This window comes from Anastrepha ludens, chromosome 3 (genome assembly GCF_028408465.1).
Source record: "Anastrepha ludens isolate Willacy chromosome 3, idAnaLude1.1, whole genome shotgun sequence".
Lineage (NCBI taxonomy): Eukaryota > Metazoa > Arthropoda > Insecta > Diptera > Tephritidae > Anastrepha > Anastrepha ludens.
In genome coordinates, this window is record NC_071499.1 from 3223544 (window position 1) to 3241216 (window position 17673).

Consider the following 17673-nt stretch of genomic DNA (forward strand, 5'->3'; position numbering starts at 1 on the left):
AACAAATCTTGACAAATCTTCTAGTTCGCAATATGAGCTCGGTTAATTCCGCGATAGTTTCCGTTCAGTTTGCAGGTTAACCTTTCTCTGGAATTGGTAATTCATCATTTCGTCCAACCATACTCTACATACAGTTTGTCAAGACAGTATTTTGACATCTACTAATCCGAGATATTGCTTAAAGAAATATGTATTTTTTCATGGTGTTCTTTCATTCTTTGGCTTTATTTGACTAATATAAATAATTTATATAATAGAATATACAGTTGAAAAATAACACAAAAAACAAAAACAAAGTAAAAATTATATCCACTTCAAACACAGCTATCAAGAAAGTATTTTTACATTTCCAGTTAATAACTTTAAATTATATGAATGTTTTAAAAAATAAAATGTGAATCACTACTTCAACCCCGAGCATCTATACCACCGTCTAGTCTGCTTTTCATAACGTGAATCAATTTATGAACATTATCGTCCTGGGATATCTTGTGTCATTCCTCGAAAATAACGTTTATGACCTCTGCTCGGACTTCTGAGAGTTTTTTACAACTTTTTCTTTAAATATGCCCACAAATTTCCTATTGGATTCATATCCAGGCTTTGAGCTCGTGTATCAGATACTTTACTTCAATCAAAAAACTGCTACGTTCTGGCCATATGAGCTTTATGTGTTGGATCATTGTCCTGGTAGAATTTAAACTGAGGGTTGTGGTCAACAATGAAGCCAAATTTTGTTGCATTGTTTGTCCCTTGAGGTGTTTGAGTGAAAGATTATTCGCAAGATTTTTGGACCTTTGAACGTTAGTGACGGTGATTATCGTAGCCGATGAAACAATGAGCAGTATGAGCTTTACAACGAGACAGACATAGTGGAGCGAATAAACTGCAGTCATGTCATCCGAATGTATACAAACACTCCGGCTCTGAAAGTATTCGATGCGTTACCAGCTGGTGGTAGCAGAGGAAGAGTAAGGCCTCCTCTGCGTTGAAAAGATTAAATGGAAAAGGACTTGGCTTCACTTGGTGTGCCCAACTGGCGCCGGTTAGCACGATAAAGAAGCGACTGGCGCGCTTTCGTTCCCACGACAGTCGGTTCCACGTTACCGGAATGACCCGGATTCATATCCGACCAAGGACTGTCACTTCAGCAGTATGCCCCATATATGTATGGGGAATGTTTATGTTGCTACAACAACTGGCGCGCTTTGTTAAACCTGGCCAAAATCGCGTAAGAGGTTATCGCGCCAATCAAGAAGAAGAATATTCAAATATTGACGTGCATCCATCCTATCTTCCATTAACACCAAATCACTTGCTGGATATGCATGCCCACGACTAAAAGTTTGCCAAATTTTACTGTCGATACAGGTATAATATTGCGCCTTTCCAGTGCTTTTAATGACTGCCTCCACCCATTATCCCATCGTTGTAATACAAAATGATTTTAGCCTCATCGCAGGTTATCACAACATCCCAGTAGCTATAAGGTTTAGCTACGTGCGTTCTACTCGAAGATAGCCGTCTTTGACTATGCGGTGCAGAGAACAAAGCCTTCTTTCAAGCGACTCGTGAAGTATATTGGTTCTTTTGCAAAGCTTGGCGGACTGTTTCATGAAAAACTTCGACCCTACACTCATCTCCAAGCTCATTAGCAAGATTTCTTGTCAAAATATGGGAGTTTGCGCCTACTTTTCTCACCAAAATACGTTCGGCGCCGTCAGATATTTTCTATGTTCTTCCACTTGCAGATTTTGGCTCCAGCATATTTTCATTTTTTGCACAATTTATTGTATCATAAACAGTTTTTTGGGTTAAATATATCATTACTGATAACTGTTGCACTGACCAACTGAGTCACCTCAAACGATGTCCGTTTTCCAGGTATTTTTGGGTTCTTTATAATTTACGTAGAATTTGATATTTTGATTAACAAACCACTCTTACGATCATTTTATGGCTGATTTATGACTAACGCAACAACAACTCGGTAAGATAACAAATCGTTTTAGCAAACGATGGCAAAAATAGATATGTAAAAATACCTCCTTTTTTTATTTACTTTTTTTTTTTGCTGATAGCTGAGATAAGCATTTGTTTTTGTTTTTGTTTCTGTTTGCTTCGGTGGATTTAAAAAGTTAACACTACGAAATGGTGGAAACTGTGTAAGTTAGTGAAATAATTTGGAAAGTCTCTCCAAATTCAATAGGAAGCGATGGTTTTAGTTAAAGAACTGTAAATGACTTGAATATCTTTGTATGTCAAAACATTTTCTTGACACACTGCATGAGTTTAAACATGCACTAGCTGCTCACAGCCGTATTTTTATTGAAATAAAGCTAATGATGAAAGTTCTATATGTTCTAACAAGAGGTTCAATTAAAATTAAAAAAAAATGATTGCCGCGTACACTTCTGATAGGACGAGCTCCTCCTCTTATTTGGGGCGTGCGTGCTGATGTTGTTCCACATATAAAAGGGCCTACAGTTTTAAGCCGACTTCGAACAGCAAATGGTTTTTTTTATGAGGAGCTTTTTCATGGCAGAAATACTCTCAAAGGTTTGTCATTGCTTGCCGAGGAGCGACCGCTACTAGAAAAAACTTTTTATATAATTTTGCTGTTTCAAGCACGGAGACTCGAACCTACGAATCTCAATCTCGACTAGTAGTCTCGCACCAACCCATTCAGCTACAACAGCCGAAGGTTCAATGGAAAAAAAAAACTTTCCATCATTCAAACGTTGAGGAAATAAATGGAATATAATTTTTTCTATTTCAAGTACTCAATCCATATTTTAGATTTTTATTCTTCGATATCAAATATTTTCTTATAGCTCTTCAAACGTGAACGAGAGTTATCGAAAACGGCAAAAAAGTTATGTGTAAATTGAAATCGAAACTCAAATAAATTTAATACTTAAGCTACAAATATTATTGTTCATATAATATTATCTATGTACTTATATACATATGTTCTGACACTAATATACAATCATTTCAAAAGTAAAATATTACCGAGTTACGTAAATGCAGATGTAATGAATAAAACATCAATTTTCCGTCTTAGATTTCGAACAGTTTTTAATAGAAATATGTGGCAAAAATCTTATTTGTACACTTGAATCACTCACCCCCTCAATTTCCTTATCGAATCGAACCGGTCGTAACCGACACAGCACAATAATCAGGTAAATAAAGTTGACCACGAAAAATAGCCCAGACCAGAGCACGACATCCGGCTTACACTCTACCAGGTAGCCGTACATTGCCATTAGCGTGCACCCAATAAGAATGAGCGCCCGCAGCCACAGTGCACCGAAAGGCCCATGCGGCGCCAGAAATGCCAGTAAGAAGAAGGCATTGCCCAGTTGGAAATAAAGATGATGTGGTCTTTGCCAAATCATACATTGTTCGATCGACCAATCGCCTGGATTAAGAGATCGCAGAGTACCGTTGTTGTCCCATGTAATGGTTCCACTGCCCGCACTGCTGCCAACTGATGTTGTTGTATGCGCTATCGAAGTACCACTTACAGTCCCCGTCGTTAGAGCGTTAACTTGGACGCCTTCTATACCTCCATTTGGAGTGGCTGCCAACGGCATCGTGCCGCCTATCACAGTATCCACATTATCCGCTGCGACAGCTGTATTTATCGCCACCGTAGTAGCTGCAGCTACCGCCGTTGTCGCCAGATTAAATACACCCAAATGTATGCCAACATTGTAATTTGTTGAGTCCACCAACCCGAGTGCGAGCGCACTTATGAGCAACATATTTTATTATGCTCTTAGTAGACTTGAAATAATTCGGCGCGATAACAGTGAGTCATTCGGGATAAGGGTTTAAATATCTTCTCTTTTTTGACATATGAAATTTAAAAAAATGTTTTTATCTTTTTGCTGGTTACTACTGTTGTATGGCTGTTATTTTCTTCAGTGAAACTGTTTAAGATTATGACGACCCTTTTAATCTCTTGGTTGAGTCGTCCATTTGCATAGCTCAAGTTGCCTGTTTCAATGTATGTTTTCTGCAAGAAATTACAAGAACATATTAATTAAAGCATACATATAACAAAATAATATAACAACATTAAAAAGTAATGATATAAATTAAAAAATCAGGTTCCTCCAAAAATTCATTCTGCTAACCCTAAAACGCAGAACGGGAACGTAAATACAGCCACAGAAATTCGACGCAAAAATTATCTGTTCTTTGTCGTTGTCCATGCGTATTTAGTTTTTACTGTTTGTTTAGATAAAAATGTGAATAATACGATTCTGTAATTATGATAAGCACAATTTTGAATGGCTAACCGGCAACCGGCAAGAGTAGAGATCTGCCTGTTTGCTGATGGCACTCTACTCTATATAACTGGTATTTCAACGCGCGAATTTATTGAAAGAATGAACACTAACTTAAAAAAAATATTTTAACAATTAAGAAATTAAAACTCAATGTTTACAAAACTAAGGCTATCATAGTAAATGGAAATTCAAATGAAGATGCAATCATAGATAATGAAGCTATAGAAAATCTATGAAATTAAATACCTAGGATAAGAAATAAATAAATAAATAATTGGCGCGTACACTTCAGTTATGTGTTTGGCCCAGCTCCTTCTCCTATTTGTGGCGTGAGTCTTGATGTTGTTGCATAAAGAGACCTACAGTTTTAAGCCGGCTCCGAACGCCAAATGCTTTTTATGAAGACCTTTTTCATGACAGAAATTCACTAGGAGGTTTGCCATTGCCTGCCGAGGAGCAACCGGTATTAGAAAAAACCTGTTTCTGGTATTTGATGTTTATGCACGGCATTCGAATCTATGCACTTCCGAATGGTAGTCACGCACTCGGCTACGGCGGTCGCCTAGGGATAGATATACAATAGACGAAATTTGAATTTTGAAAGCCATTTGAACTATGTGTGTAGCGAAAATCTTTGCTGTTTCTGGTTTTTTCGTAGAATTGGAAGAAGATTGTCAATTGATAACGCCTTAAGATCATAATTATAATATAAGCATAATCTGATGATCAAGCATCACCTTGAGTATTGCTCTTCAATATTGTTCCTGGATTCAAAAGAAATGAGAATCAGGCTGCAAAAATTACAAAATAAGGGTGTGCGTTGTATTCTATTGTGCAATATATTGACCCCCAATGACATGCATGCTCGATACTTTAGAATGGCTTAATATCAACCAATGAATGTAATGAATGTTTTCATGGCAACTGGTATATATGGGAGAAGTGCAAACGTATAATTTAAGGGGTCATATACAGTTAGTTAAGGGGTTATATATACGGCCGCCGTGGCCGAATGGGTTGGTGCGTGACTACCATTCGGAATTCAGAGAGAGAACGTAGGTTCGAATCTCGGTGAAAGATCAAAAAAATTTAGAAAAAGTTTTTTCTAATAGCGGTCGCCCCTCGGCAGGCAATGGCAAGCCTCCGAGTGTATTTCTGCCATGTAAAAGCTCCTCATAAAAAATATCTGCCGTTCGGAGTCGGCTTGAAACTGTAGGTCCCTCCATTTGTGGAACAACATCAAGACGCACACCACAAATTGGAGGAGGAGCTCGGCCAAACACCCAAAAAGGGTGTACGCGCCAATTATATATATATGTATAATTATATATATATATTATATATACAGTTAAAATTTTCAAAAAATGATTTTTTTCTTAATGTGCATAATACGAGTAATACCTACACACAGAAAACTTAATATCGTTCCGGTGAATATTTTCGAAGTTACACGCAAATCACACAAGGCAGCGCGTTTTTCTCAAAATGGAGTTTTCAAAGTCGGAGACCAACATTACTCGAAAAAAGCCTAAGCCGATTAATCTCAAATTTTAACACGAGCTCTTAAATATATTTTTTAGTAACTAATTGAATATTTTTTCTCACCGATAAATATTTCTTTCACAAACAATTTAAGGCCGAAATTTTGGTCAAAAACCGATGTTTTTTTTTAGAAACCGCCATTTTGTAAAAAAAAAATTGTTTTGCTTATTCCTTCAATTAAATACTAGATTTATAGTACTTTAACGAAATCTGTTTGGTTTTTTAATTTCAGAGGATTCATTTCAGAGATATAGTGGTCACCCCAAAACGTCTTTTTTGATAGGATAATTTAGATTAATAAGTTTACAAGTTTCCTCAAAAACAATTCTGGGAAATTCCATTCTTTTCGGCCTTCTAACTGTATATAACTCCTTAAGGACCAAAGAGCATTTTAGAATTATTGTAATATGTGCAGAACTAATAGTTCACAAAACGCTCTATTGCATGATATGAAGGATTAAAATTATTTTATGAATTGCCAAACACTATTCAAAGCGAAATAAATATTATTATTTAAATATAGAAGATTATTGATCGATTATATATTCCAGAAAATATTGTATAAAATAATCTCATACGTAGCTCAAGGAAACCACACAAAAAATGATAAAATGTATTAAATTAATACAATTATGAATTGAAAATAGCAATAAAGCTAAGTGAATAAGTTCTTCTTCTTAATTGGCGCGATAACCGCTTACGCGATTTTGGCCGAGATTAACAAAGCGCGCCAGTCGTTTCTCTCTCGTGCTAACCGGCGCCAATTGGACACACCAAGTGAAGCCAAGTCCTTCTCCACCTGATCTTTCCAACGCAGAGGAGGCCTTCCTCTTCCTCTGCTACCACCAGCTGGTACCGCATCGAATACTTTCAAAGCCGGAGCGTTTGTATCCATTCGGACGACATGACCCAGCCAACGAAGCCGCTGGATCTTTATTCGCTGGGCTATGTCTATGTCGTCGTAAAGCTCATACAGCTCATCGTTCCATCGTCTACGATATTCGCCATTGCCAACGTGCAAAGGTCCAAAAATCTTACGCAGAATCTTTCTCTCGAACACTCCAAGCGTCGCTTCATCGGATGTTGTCATCGTCCAAGCTTCTGCGCCATACGTTAGGACGGGCATGATGAGAGTCTTGTAGAGTGTTAGTTTTGTTCGTCGAGAGAGGACTTTACTGCTCAATTGCCTACTTAGTCCAAAGTAGCACTTGTTGGCAAGAGAGATTCTACGTTGGATTTCAAGGCTGACATTGTTATCGGTGTTAATGCTGGTTCCTAAATACACGAAGTCTTTTACAACCTCAAAATTATAACTGTCAACAGTGACGTGGGTGCCGATACGCGAGTGCGCCGACTGTTTGTTTGAAGACAGGAGGTACTTCGTTTTGTCCTCGTTCACCACCAAACCCATTCGCTTTGCCTCTTTATCCAGTTTGGAGAAGGCAGAACTAACAGCGCGGTTGTTAAGGCCGATGATGTCAATACCATCGGCATACGCCAGCAATTGTACGCTCTTATAAAAAATTGTGCCTGAGCGATTAAGTTCTGCGGCTCGTACGATGCTCTCCAACATCAGGTTAAAGAAGTCACACGACAGCGAGTCACCCTGTCTGAAACCTCGTTTGGTATCAAACGGCTCGGAGAGGTCCTTCCCAATTCTGACGGCGCTGCTGGTGTTGAGCAACGTCATCTTACATAGCCGTATTAGTTTTGCGGGGATACCAAATTCAGACATCGCGGCATACAAGTAACTCCTTTCCGTACTGTCGAATGCAGCTTTGAAGTCGACGAAAAGGTGGTGTGTGTCGATTCTCCTTTCATGGGTCTTTTCCAAGATTTGGCGTATTGAGAATATTTGGTCAATGGTGGACTTTCCAGGTCTGAAGCCACACTGATAAGGTCCAATCAGTTGGTTGACGGTGGGCTTCAGCCTTTCACACAATACGCTCGCTAGAACCTTATAGGCGATATTTAGAAGACTAATCCCGCGGTAATTGGCACAAATTGCAGGATCGCCCTTCTTATGGATTGGGCAGAGCACACTTAAATTCCAATCGGCAGGCATGCTTTCATCCGACCATATTTTGCATAGGAGCTGATGCATGCACCTTACCAGCTCCTCGCCGCCATGTTTGAATAGCTCAGCCGGCAGTCCGTCGGCGCCCGCGGCTTTGTTGTTTTTTAGCCGTGATATTGCTATTCTCACCTCGTCATGGTCGGGTAACGGAACGACAATTCCGTCGTCAACGATTGGGGTATCGGGATCTTCACATTCTCTATGACATGCGCAGCTGTCACCGTTTAACAGGTTCGAGAAGTGTTCCCTCCATAATTTAAGATTGCTCTGTACGTCAGTCACCAGATCGCCGTCTTTGTTCTTACAGGAAAACGCCCCGGTCTTGAAACCTTCTGTAAGCCGCCGAACTTTCTGGTAAAATTTTCGGGCGTTGTTCCTGTTGGCCAGCATCTCAAGCTCCTCGCACTCACGTATTTCGGCCTCTCGTTTCTTCTGTCGGATAATACGTCTCTCTTCCTTTTTCAGCTCTCTGTAGCGATCCCACATGGCTCGCGTTGCGCCCGATCGCAGCGTGGCTCTATAGGCGGCATCCTTTCTTTCTGCGGTGAATAAGTAAATAAGAAAAATAAAAATCAGTTTTCGGTTAACCTTCTCAATTCGCGTTAGCTAACACGGGATTATGATTTACATCGTTGGATAACTGCCGTACATATGTACACCCATGATCAAAATAATATATTAGCTGCGCGATATTTTATCCAGTTTGGACTACATTTCCTTTTTTTGATTCCAATTTTCTTTTTTTTTATAAATATTTAGCCTTCTACAACAAATACCATATATGTATGTATAACTTTTCTATTTTTTGCCGTTCTTTATTAAACTCCAATCTCAACTTTCGACCGTTCTTTATTAAACTCCAATCTCAACTAAAAACTATATTCTTACAATCTACCCTAAATCCCTACTTGCGGTGTAGCTATTGAGTTTGTGTTGGTGTAGTTGCGCCGGCAGCTTTGTTTGTATGTTGGTACGAATGCATTCTCAGCTGCATTCCTCAAGCTGCCAAAAGTCACGTACGTAAATTGATGATCAGCTTGACCGCTGTAAGATTTGTTTATTTGCAAAATCCAAAAGACGGGCAGGCGTAGGAGTAAGCTGTGCGATCTAATTACGAACAGCCAGTAGCGTGGGAGTGATTCAAGGGAATCATCAAATCTCTGTTTTAGCTTTGCAAGTGTGCAATGCGCTAACTTCTCCCCCTCTTAAGACGAGCCGTCCTCGACTCGTGCCAAAATTTCCTCTACTGCCCTCTGAGTTTTTACTTTATTACTTGCTAATTTGTTTCTGCGGTGGATGAAAAAAATTGCTATTGCGATCAATAATAATGGAGGAAAAGAAAAAATCGTCCAGAACAAATTACGATGAACAGATATACCCTCCTTCAATTCGTGAATGCGAGAGATGTTGTCGATATAAATTTGGTGCAAATATGGTAGGGACAAACTCGTATGGTGTTCCAAGTAATTAATGGATACGGTTTTTGGAGGATGTGGTTGGATATAAGTCGGTTCTCTTTTTACCACGTAAGTTGTATCATTTATGGTGATAGAGTCACGAAAAAGAAGCAGATACGTTCCCCTTATTTCCAATTTTCGTTGATCAAATATTGTCGTTGGTTGCACGTTGTTAAGAATAATGATGCCCTCTTCTATTTTTTGAACTGATGGTATGTGATATGCCGATTCTGATGAACAATTAGCTGTGTTATTATTTAGCATCTGACCCAAGCAATCTGAGTGAGCCGGTTTGCACACTTTAGCTACCAGAGTGTCATTGCAGTTCTCGAGTGGTTGAAACGTATCGCTACATTTTGCCGCAAGCGTGGTCTCTAGCTTTACGATACTATTATTATGGACTACAGGATAGATTTTTAGGAATTGACAGAAATTTGTAACCTTAGGAACCTTAAGAATATAGTAAATAACATCAGAACTTTGCAAAATTTTTACCTTAGATACTAAAAGTAAATTACTTAAACTAAAGGGTAATTGTTCGGAATTGAACGCTTGATCCATCTCTTCGTCATCCAAAATAAGTGGATTTATGATATTACTTTTTGCCAACACAATGGAGAGTGCTAGTCTGTTTAGTTGGCTGATTATATGGTTATTTCTTCTTACCAAATTTTCACAGAGCAATGTTTCCTCGTCTTTTAATATCCAATCCGTTTGATTTCCGCGAAGTGTATTGATTAGGTTGGTAATTTCGTTAATTCTATTTTGTAAATCGGAGTTAATTCTAATCTGCCTATTGTTGTTTTCTATTAGTATGCTTTCCTTCGTCAAGAGCAGTTCAAAATCTTCGTGGTCCGGGGTACCGGCTATAAATTTCAGGGCGGACCCCAGAAAATCTATTGACCTTGCAATTCTCTTAGGTATTTCCAAAGTGCGAATTATGTGTAGTATTTCCTCACCTTGCTGTTTCAAAATATTTTCGTTCACTACCTGATTTTTTGATTTTGATGTGAACCATCGGCTTTCGTAAGCTATCTGGCGATAATCTGTTAGGTTGGTGGCGTGCACGAGGTAAATGAATTCATTATAAATAGCCACATTTCCCCGAGGGATGGTGATAACTTGTGAGGAGGTGTAGTCAATTAAATTGGCTCTAGTGACGAAGACTAGGGCAAGCGGCAATCTGAAATTGATTTTATCGTAAATTACTTTTATGAATTTTCCTGCCTTCTATCTGTACTGTTGTACCTAAATCTCTTTCTACTATTTTTTCCACGAACACCTTCTCAAATTTATTTCCCAATCGCTTATTTCGTCGAAGAAACACCCTTTCACCAGGCTGATATGTTTTGGTTATTCTTTTCTCATTCAATCTATTCAATACTAAATTCTGGGCTCTTATTAATTTATCTCTAATTTCCCCAAATTTCTCCGCTGGGCAGTTCTGCAAAATTTCGATTGGTTTCGAATCTACAACCGAGTGAATTGTTCTGTTGTACTTGTAAGCAGCAAGCAAAATCAGATCTTTAACCTCGCTTATCTGCTGCTGTGCCTTCACGCATCTGGCTATTTCCAAAAGGGTTGAATGAAACTTTTCGACCTGTCCGTTGCTTTCGCTATGTAAGGTGGGTACGAAAAACTGTTCTATGGAGAAATGATCGCGTAGCATGTTTCTAATTAAATTTGAAGTAAACGCTCTTTCGTTATCTGTGACAATTGTTTTAGTGTTTTGGAACATACCTAATACCTCTAATAAAGCTTCTTTTATATCAATGGTACATCTTGAAATAACAGGTTTAACAATTGCAAACTTTGAAAACCTATCAACAGCAGTTAAGAATAGCTGCTTTCCAGTAATTAAAATGTCTAAGTGGAGAATTTCTCCTGGGTGCTCTGGGATTGGAGTTTTCCCAATTTCCGGATTTGGTGGTTTTCTTTGGTATTTATTTTCCAGACAGATCTTGCAATTTGATACAGCTGACCTGAGCATTTTCCTCATGTCGGGAAAGTAGTATTCTGATAGAATTTGCTTAAAATTCTCGGACAGAGATCGATGGGCACGGGCATGCTCCGTTGCTATTGCTTCCTGTTGATCGTTCGGATTCGTTAGATCGATTACAAATTTTTCTGTATGAATAAATTTAACCCCCGGGAATGCTTCGACAAGAGGTCCCTGGATCTCTGATAGTGTCGGAAGATCGCAACAAAGAGCGTTTGTAACGCTAGGGTTTACGAGTTTCTTAAGATTATGCAACAAATTTACTATTGTGTCGTAATTTATAGTATAACGAATTTTTTTCTGAAAAATTATTTTTGTACTTTGGTGATAATGATCCCCCTTCGTCAAAATGAATTGTCTTTTGAATTGGTTTACTGGATACTGGATAGTTTTAATTGTGTTTGAGAGCGATGACTCGCTATGTGCTGTAGCATCTGTATCAGTCATATTATTCAAAAACTGACGGGACAGAGCGTCTGCTACGACGTTGTCTCTGCCGGGTTTATAAACAAATTTAGGCGAAAATTCTTCTATGAACGCACGCCATCGCTTCATTTTTGTATTAGGATTTTTGTTCGAAATAGCGAAAGTTAAAGGCTGGTGGTCTGTGAATATTACGATGTCTTTAATACCGTATAAGTAATGTCGAAGGTTTTTAAGGGCCCACACTATAGCCAAGAGCTCACGCTCGTTGGTTGCATAATTCTCCTCTGTTTTTGATAATGTTCTTGAAATCATTGTAATGGGCCGACCATTCTGGGAGAGGACCGCGCCTAAAGCGCTAGAGGAAGCGTCTGTTGTTAGTTCGAATGTTTTGTCATAATCCGGATAAAACAGCAAAACATCTTCCGATGCCAAAATGCTTTTTACCCTTTTAAATGCTTGAATGGCCTCGTCATCAAGGACTATTTTAGTGTGTTTGGACTTGTGGGATGACACATGGCCATTCTCCCCCCGAAGATACTTTGTTAATGGTTTGACGATAGACGCATAATCCCTTATAAACCTTCTATAATAACCTGACAGACCCAAGAAAGAGCGTAATGCTCGAAGTGTTTCCGGCTTCCTATAGTCGATTATGTCCTTGACCTTATTTGGACATGTTTTTATCCCCCTTCGAGAGACAATAAAGCCAAGAAACTCAACCTTATCTTTAAAGAATTTAGTCTTTTCTGCTGAAACTCGCATACCGGCCCTTTCCAACTTCCCCAGTACCTTATCGACATGTTGAATATGAGACTTTTCGTCCCTTGAAAAGATGATTATATCATCCATATAAACTTGGCAACTTTGGCCAATGTCGTCTCTCAAGACGTCATCAATAGCCCGTTGAAAGATACTGGGCGCATTTTTTAACCCGAATGGCAATCTATTAAATTCGTATTTGCCATTGTTAATGCTGAAGGCTGTTTTTTCGCGGTCCTTCTCCTCAAGGATTATCTGGTGGAATCCAGACTTTAGATCTAAAGTAGTAAAAAATCTGGAACTGCCCAGGTTTGCCAATATGGTAGAAATATCTGGTATAGGATATTTATCCGCAATCGTTTTTTCGTTTAATTTTCGAAAGTCGATTACCATGCGGAGCTTTTGTTTACCATATTCATCCAGGCCTTTTTTATTCACTACATGGACCGGAGAGTTATACGCCGAATTAGATTTTCGGATAATTCCTTCTTTCAACAGTATTTCTATTTCCTTATTAATGAATCCTGCCGCCGAAACCGGGTATGGATAAGATCGGGTGTAAATTGGTTCCGAGGAAGTGGTACGAATTTTAGCTTTGACCTTAGTATTAAATGGCAAAGCGCGGTTAGGTTCGGCAAAGGCCTTAAAATTCTTTTTAATCATAGAGTCAAACTCGTTTTTCACAAGAGCTGGGACCGAGTCCTTGTCCAAATATATGGAGTTAACTTGCTCACATTTGACGTTATTTAATTTTTCCTTACCACCCTCGTAATATAAGTATCCGGATGTCGTATCAATTTTAGATTCTATCTCCTTAAGGAAATCGTATCCCACTATACCATCGAAGCCCTTTATATTAGGAAGAATGAAGAAAGTTGAGACTTTCCCCAAAACGAAAACCTTACATTTTTTTTCTATGAGATTACATCCGTTTATAGTTTTGACCGTAAACTGTCTCTCCACAGGGATAATTCCCTTTAGGAAGCTCAAATTTTTGATATAGTTTTTTGAAGTTCCTGTATCAATCAGTAACCTAAGCTCCTGCCCCTCCGACGCCTTCTTGGTAATGTAAGGTAGGAGCGACCTTATACTAAAAAATTAACCTCGTCTTCCATCGCGAAATTGGAAGCGATCTCGACATCCGAATCACTGTCACGGTCCACAGTAATTTTCTTTTGTGGATCCACCTCTGGGGTTGTCTCCAAATGGTTGGTCCGTTGCACTTTCGGCTTCCGTGAATTTACTGAATCTCCCCTTCTGTGCTCCCGTTTATTCACGTATTGATTAGCATCCCTTTTGGGGTGCCCTCCCACGGCATTTCCCTTTCTATAACTCTGGTTGGACTGTTTTGTACGTCGGAATGCGGAGGATCCGCGGTCTACATCCATTGGAGTAGGGGTGTCCTTGAGCATTTGGGGATTGCCAGGATAGTTATTGTGGTATTTTGGGCTAGTGGTAGTTGCTACGTTGTTAACCGCAAATGTTCTGGCGAAATCATAACGCATGCGGTTGTTCGCTAACTCCTGGGCAGTAGCCAGTGCAGAAGGCAAATCTTTAGGATTGGCAGAAAATAGAATGTCGCATAACGGCCGCTTTAGGCCAGAAATAAAAACTCTTAATGCGTTTTCTCTAGCTCTATCATTGAGCGCGGCGGCAAGCTGCGTATTGTTTGAATGAGTCATTATATTTTTATTTGTTATGAGTGTTAATTGCTTGTCTACCGTATCATAATATTGGCAGATTGACAAACTTCCCTGCCTCAGAACGCTGAGCTCTGTTTCCAAAACATGTAGCGGTCTTTTGTCCGCGTATGCTTTGTCCAATCTAGCTATTATAGCTTTAAAATTTAAAACAGTTGAGAAGGAAGCGAGCGTTGCATTTGCGGGGCCTACTATCTTGTTTCTAAATATCCCCATGGCAACATAATATTGCTCTGAACCCTCTTTGTAGTAGCCAATGGCGAATTCTGCTGCGGAACGCCAGGCCGGATAAGAAGCAGTATCCCCCTTAAATTCTTGTATAGATTTTATTAAATCCATATTTGTGTTGCCCCCGACCACAGTTGGATTTATTTCCACGGGAATGTAACTCTCCGCGGATGGCGGCTCTAAGCGCCGAAGAGTTTGCATCACTTCATCCAACTGGGCTTTTAATTCTTTTTTATTTTGCTCATTTTGTTGTCTTAAAATTTCTATTACCTGTTCCCTAGTTACACTCATGTTAATTTTGTTTTGCTTTTTTTTTTTTTAAAAAAGGGTAAGAAAGAGCCGAAGGTATTTCGCTTTACAAAAACTTTATATAACTTTTCTTTAATTGCACTGGATCAAAACCGAACAATTACTTACAGTATTATTATTTCACGTATTGCAATCATTTCTGCCGTGCAGCTTTCCTTCGTTTCCACAAATAGTTGATTGTATCCTTCGTTGTTAGATTCAGTTGTTCTGCCAGTTGGGTTCAGTTGTCCTGCTAGTTGGGCTCGGTTATTCTGCCAGTTGGGTTCAGTTGTCCTGCTAGTTGGGCTCGGTTGTTCTGCTAGTTGGGTTCAGTTATTCTGCTAGTTGGGTTCAGTTGTCCTGCTAGTTGGGTTCAGTTATTCTGCTAGTTGGGTTCAGTTGTCCTGCTAGTTGGGCGCCACTTTTCTATTTTTTGCCGTTCTTTATTAAACTCCAATCTCAACTTTCGACCGTTCTTTATTAAACTCCAATCTCAACTAAAAACTATATTCTTACAATCTACCCTAAATCCCTACTTGCGGTGTAGCTATTGAGTTTGTGTTGGTGTAGTTGCGCCGGCAGCTTTGTTTGTATGTTGGTACGAATGCATTCTCAGCTGCATTCCTCAAGCTGCCAAAAGTCACGTACGTAAATTGATGATCAGCTTGACCGCTGTAAGATTTGTTTATTTGCAAAATCCAAAAGACGGGCAGGCGTAGGAGTAAGCTGTGCGATCTAATTACGAACAGCCAGTAGCGTGGGAGTGATTCAAGGGAATCATCAAATCTCTGTTTTAGCTTTGCAAGTGTGCAATGCGCTAACTTATATGTACCAAAGTTTCAAACTTTACAAAAGATTCATAGAAATTCGACAAATTTTCCTCAAAATTTAAACTTTTTTACGTACATATAAGCAAACATTCTACATATATAAACAGAACAGTTCCACGATAGCTGTCTATTAAGTTCTACACTTTTGTCTTTATATCCGAATGATCTAAATGATGTTCTCCCAGAAGGAGTCAAATTATTGACGTATGCTGACGACCTTGTGCTTTTAGCCGAGTAAACGGCGGCCTTACAAACAATGATTAACGCAAGCGGGATTACAGTTTAAAATTGGGTTTGAAAGTTAATCCAACCAAATCAAGTCATACATAGTTTTCAAAAAAGAGAATAGTCCATCGGATTCGCGTCTGGTGAATTTGAGACCCAGTATGTGGAAGTTATGAAGTTCGGAACGTTGTTTTTTAGCCATTTTTGGTTCACTCGACCTTTATGAGACGGTGCCGAGTCCTGTTGAAACGTTCGTGGTCTGCCACCAAAATGTTTGCTTTCCCACGGCTTCAAAGCAACTTTCAGAATACTTTCCCAATAACATTACGCGTTTACCTTGACGCCAGGCTCGCTGAAAACGATTGGAGAGCACCCATCTGCGGCTACAGCGGCCCAAATCATTACCTGTTCCTCCTGGTGGCCAATCGATGACTCAAATTCTCGTATGAACGGTTTGTAAAACAAAATCTATCGTTTTGGGAGTTTACAAATTGCTCAATTTGAAAAATTTTCTTGTCAGAAAACACAATGTTCGGCCAAGCGAAGCAACTCCTTCGCTCTCTGAAGTCTGTCTTGTTGCTGCTTTGGTGTGAAATCATGCGCCTTTTGGATCTTCTAAAGCTTGACTTTGAGATAATTTTTCAGTATGCGGCGGATGCTACTGTCAGATATTTTCACTTCTTTCGCCATTGGATGAGCACTTCATTAGGGATTTCGCTCAAGTCGCTTCTTCACTTTTTGAACCATTTCACGTGACGTTGCAGTCTTTTGACGACCGCCTACATGACGTTTCGCGATGCTGCCAGTATCATTGTAACGAGTAATAGTGCGATAAGCAAAAACTTTATTTACTTTAAGGTACTCGAGCTCACGACCAATCGCTGATTTTGATTTTCGAGCCAAATATAATGCAATCACACCATTACGTCAGCATCAGTAAAATCCCGTGCATCAGCTGCGCGAGCGGTCTGAAGTTAGTTACCCTTCGAGTGCCGAGTCCTGTACATGAATTCAAATACTTGGAAGTTCTTTTACATTTTAAACAATCATACTCGTATAAAAAGCACTTGAGCTTAAAAACTAAAAACTCAAACCAAGCCTTTAATGCAAATGGCTGAAATATATGAACCTCCTCGTATTTGTACATATTTCCAAAAAAAAGAGGATCCCCGTTCTTGAGTTATAAGATTATATATATAGATTATTTCTTTACCATCCACCACCCTAACTCATTATTTAACCACACCCTACATTCCCATATGCTATTTGTTTTGCATTGCCTTGGCTTGCCGTCTAATAGACTATCTGCTTAGTTCGCATGTTGAGAGGTTTTGCCAACTTGTATTTACCTTATTGATGGTTTCTCTGTCTATCAGCAGTTTACAAGTGGCTAAAGGCATGGGTATCAGCGCCTTATCCGCTTCGAGGTCGAGCGTTGTACAAATTCGAGCAAGTTCATCTGCCTTGCAGTTCCCTGCTATATTCCTGTGGCCATACACCCAAATAATGTGTACTTTGTAGTATTTTGATACGTCATTTAGAAGTTTAAAACATTCTATGACTGTTTTTGACCAGTATGTTTTAGATTCTAGCGCTTTTATTGCTGCTTCGCCGTCCGAGTATTTGAAGACTTCATTTGTGGATAATACTCTCGTTTTGATTGCCGTAAGTCCCTCTTTTATGGCAGTGACTTCCGCCTGAAATACTCTGCAATGATCAGGTACGCGAAAAGATTGGCTCCGAGTTTATCAGAGTAAACCCCTCCACCTACTCTGACGAAGGATTTATCTAAGTTGATATCCTTGGTCTTACAGAAATCCGTTGTACCAGGAATGCAG

The 17673-nt window shown here is 39.3% G+C and overlaps 1 protein-coding gene across 16 annotated transcripts in view; it reads right to left on the minus strand.

Annotated features, from left to right (window-relative positions):
- The window catches only part of LOC128856850 (blood vessel epicardial substance), a 67694-nt gene that overhangs the window by 42351 nt on the left and 7670 nt on the right, over nucleotides 1-17673 (minus strand). For all 16 annotated transcript variants that reach the window (XM_054092260.1, XM_054092258.1, XM_054092257.1 and 13 more), the window contains one exon: nucleotides 3132-4027. In XM_054092260.1, the coding sequence (XP_053948235.1) occupies nucleotides 3132-3773 (642 nt within the window). In that variant the 5' untranslated portion in view covers nucleotides 3774-4027. The remainder of the gene's footprint in view (nucleotides 1-3131; nucleotides 4028-17673) is intronic.